The sequence below is a fragment of the Volvox carteri genome (assembly GCF_000143455.1).
Source record: "Volvox carteri f. nagariensis unplaced genomic scaffold VOLCAscaffold_1573, whole genome shotgun sequence".
Lineage (NCBI taxonomy): Eukaryota > Viridiplantae > Chlorophyta > Chlorophyceae > Chlamydomonadales > Volvocaceae > Volvox > Volvox carteri.
Genome location: NW_003308624.1, coordinates 1 through 812, shown reverse-complemented (window position 1 = coordinate 812; position 812 = coordinate 1). Strand labels below are relative to the sequence as shown.

Below are 812 nucleotides of genomic sequence, written 5' to 3'. Positions count from 1 at the left end.
TTTTTTCAAGCCTTTGCGCGGTGAATGTAGCAAACAAAATCGATCAGTGGAGTGCAAAACCTCTTCAGGTAAATAAACCACTTTTGTTTTTAACATTAACATATCAAAAACTATTATTTTATTTATTTAAACCTATAAATACAACTACATTAGTTTATGTTCATCAAGAAATTTTTGTTTGTAATTACAAAAAACAAATATATATAACAGAGCAGAGAATTAACCAACAAATAAAAAATTGTAATACAACAAATTGTGAGCTTATACAAGTAATTAGTAAGGTGAAAATTTTATGTTTATTTTTCATTTATCTATTAAAAATCCTTATTAATTTTAAAAATAGTAATTGTGTATCATTTAGTACTGTGGTAAATTTTTTCGACAATTGGCAAAAAATTTTGTTTTTATCTGAAGAAAAAAAACAAAATCAAATAGCTGAAAGCGTACAAGTTCTCAAAAAATCTGGTCAGCTAATTCATATGAATAAACAAAAAATCACACTAAGATTAGGACAACCTCTTGTTATTTCCCCGCGTAGTATTATACATGCTTCACATGGAGATTTTATTCGTTATAAAACATCTGTAATTACTTTAACATATCAACAATTAAAAACAGGTGATATTGTACAAGGTATACCCAAAGTCGAACAACTTTTTGAAGCTCGATCAACTAAACGTGGTCGTTTATTTAGAGATAATGTTACAAATTTATTAACTGGTTTATTTTTAAAATATTTTGTCAAAAGNCGCGTATCTATTACGTAAAAACATGTTAGATATTTCAAAAAAAACAAATATAACATATCCACA

At 25.9% G+C, this 812-nt stretch overlaps 1 protein-coding gene across 1 annotated transcript; it reads left to right on the top strand.

Annotated features, from left to right (window-relative positions):
• Positions 1 to 458: 458 nt before the first annotated feature.
• On the top strand, positions 459 to 671 carry VOLCADRAFT_40033 (uncharacterized protein; the record flags this gene model as incomplete). Its single annotated transcript, XM_002959931.1, has 1 exon — positions 459 to 671. A coding segment is annotated over one exon (213 nt), but the record flags the coding sequence as incomplete, so codon positions are not given.
• Between the last annotated feature and the right edge of the window lie 141 nt (positions 672 to 812).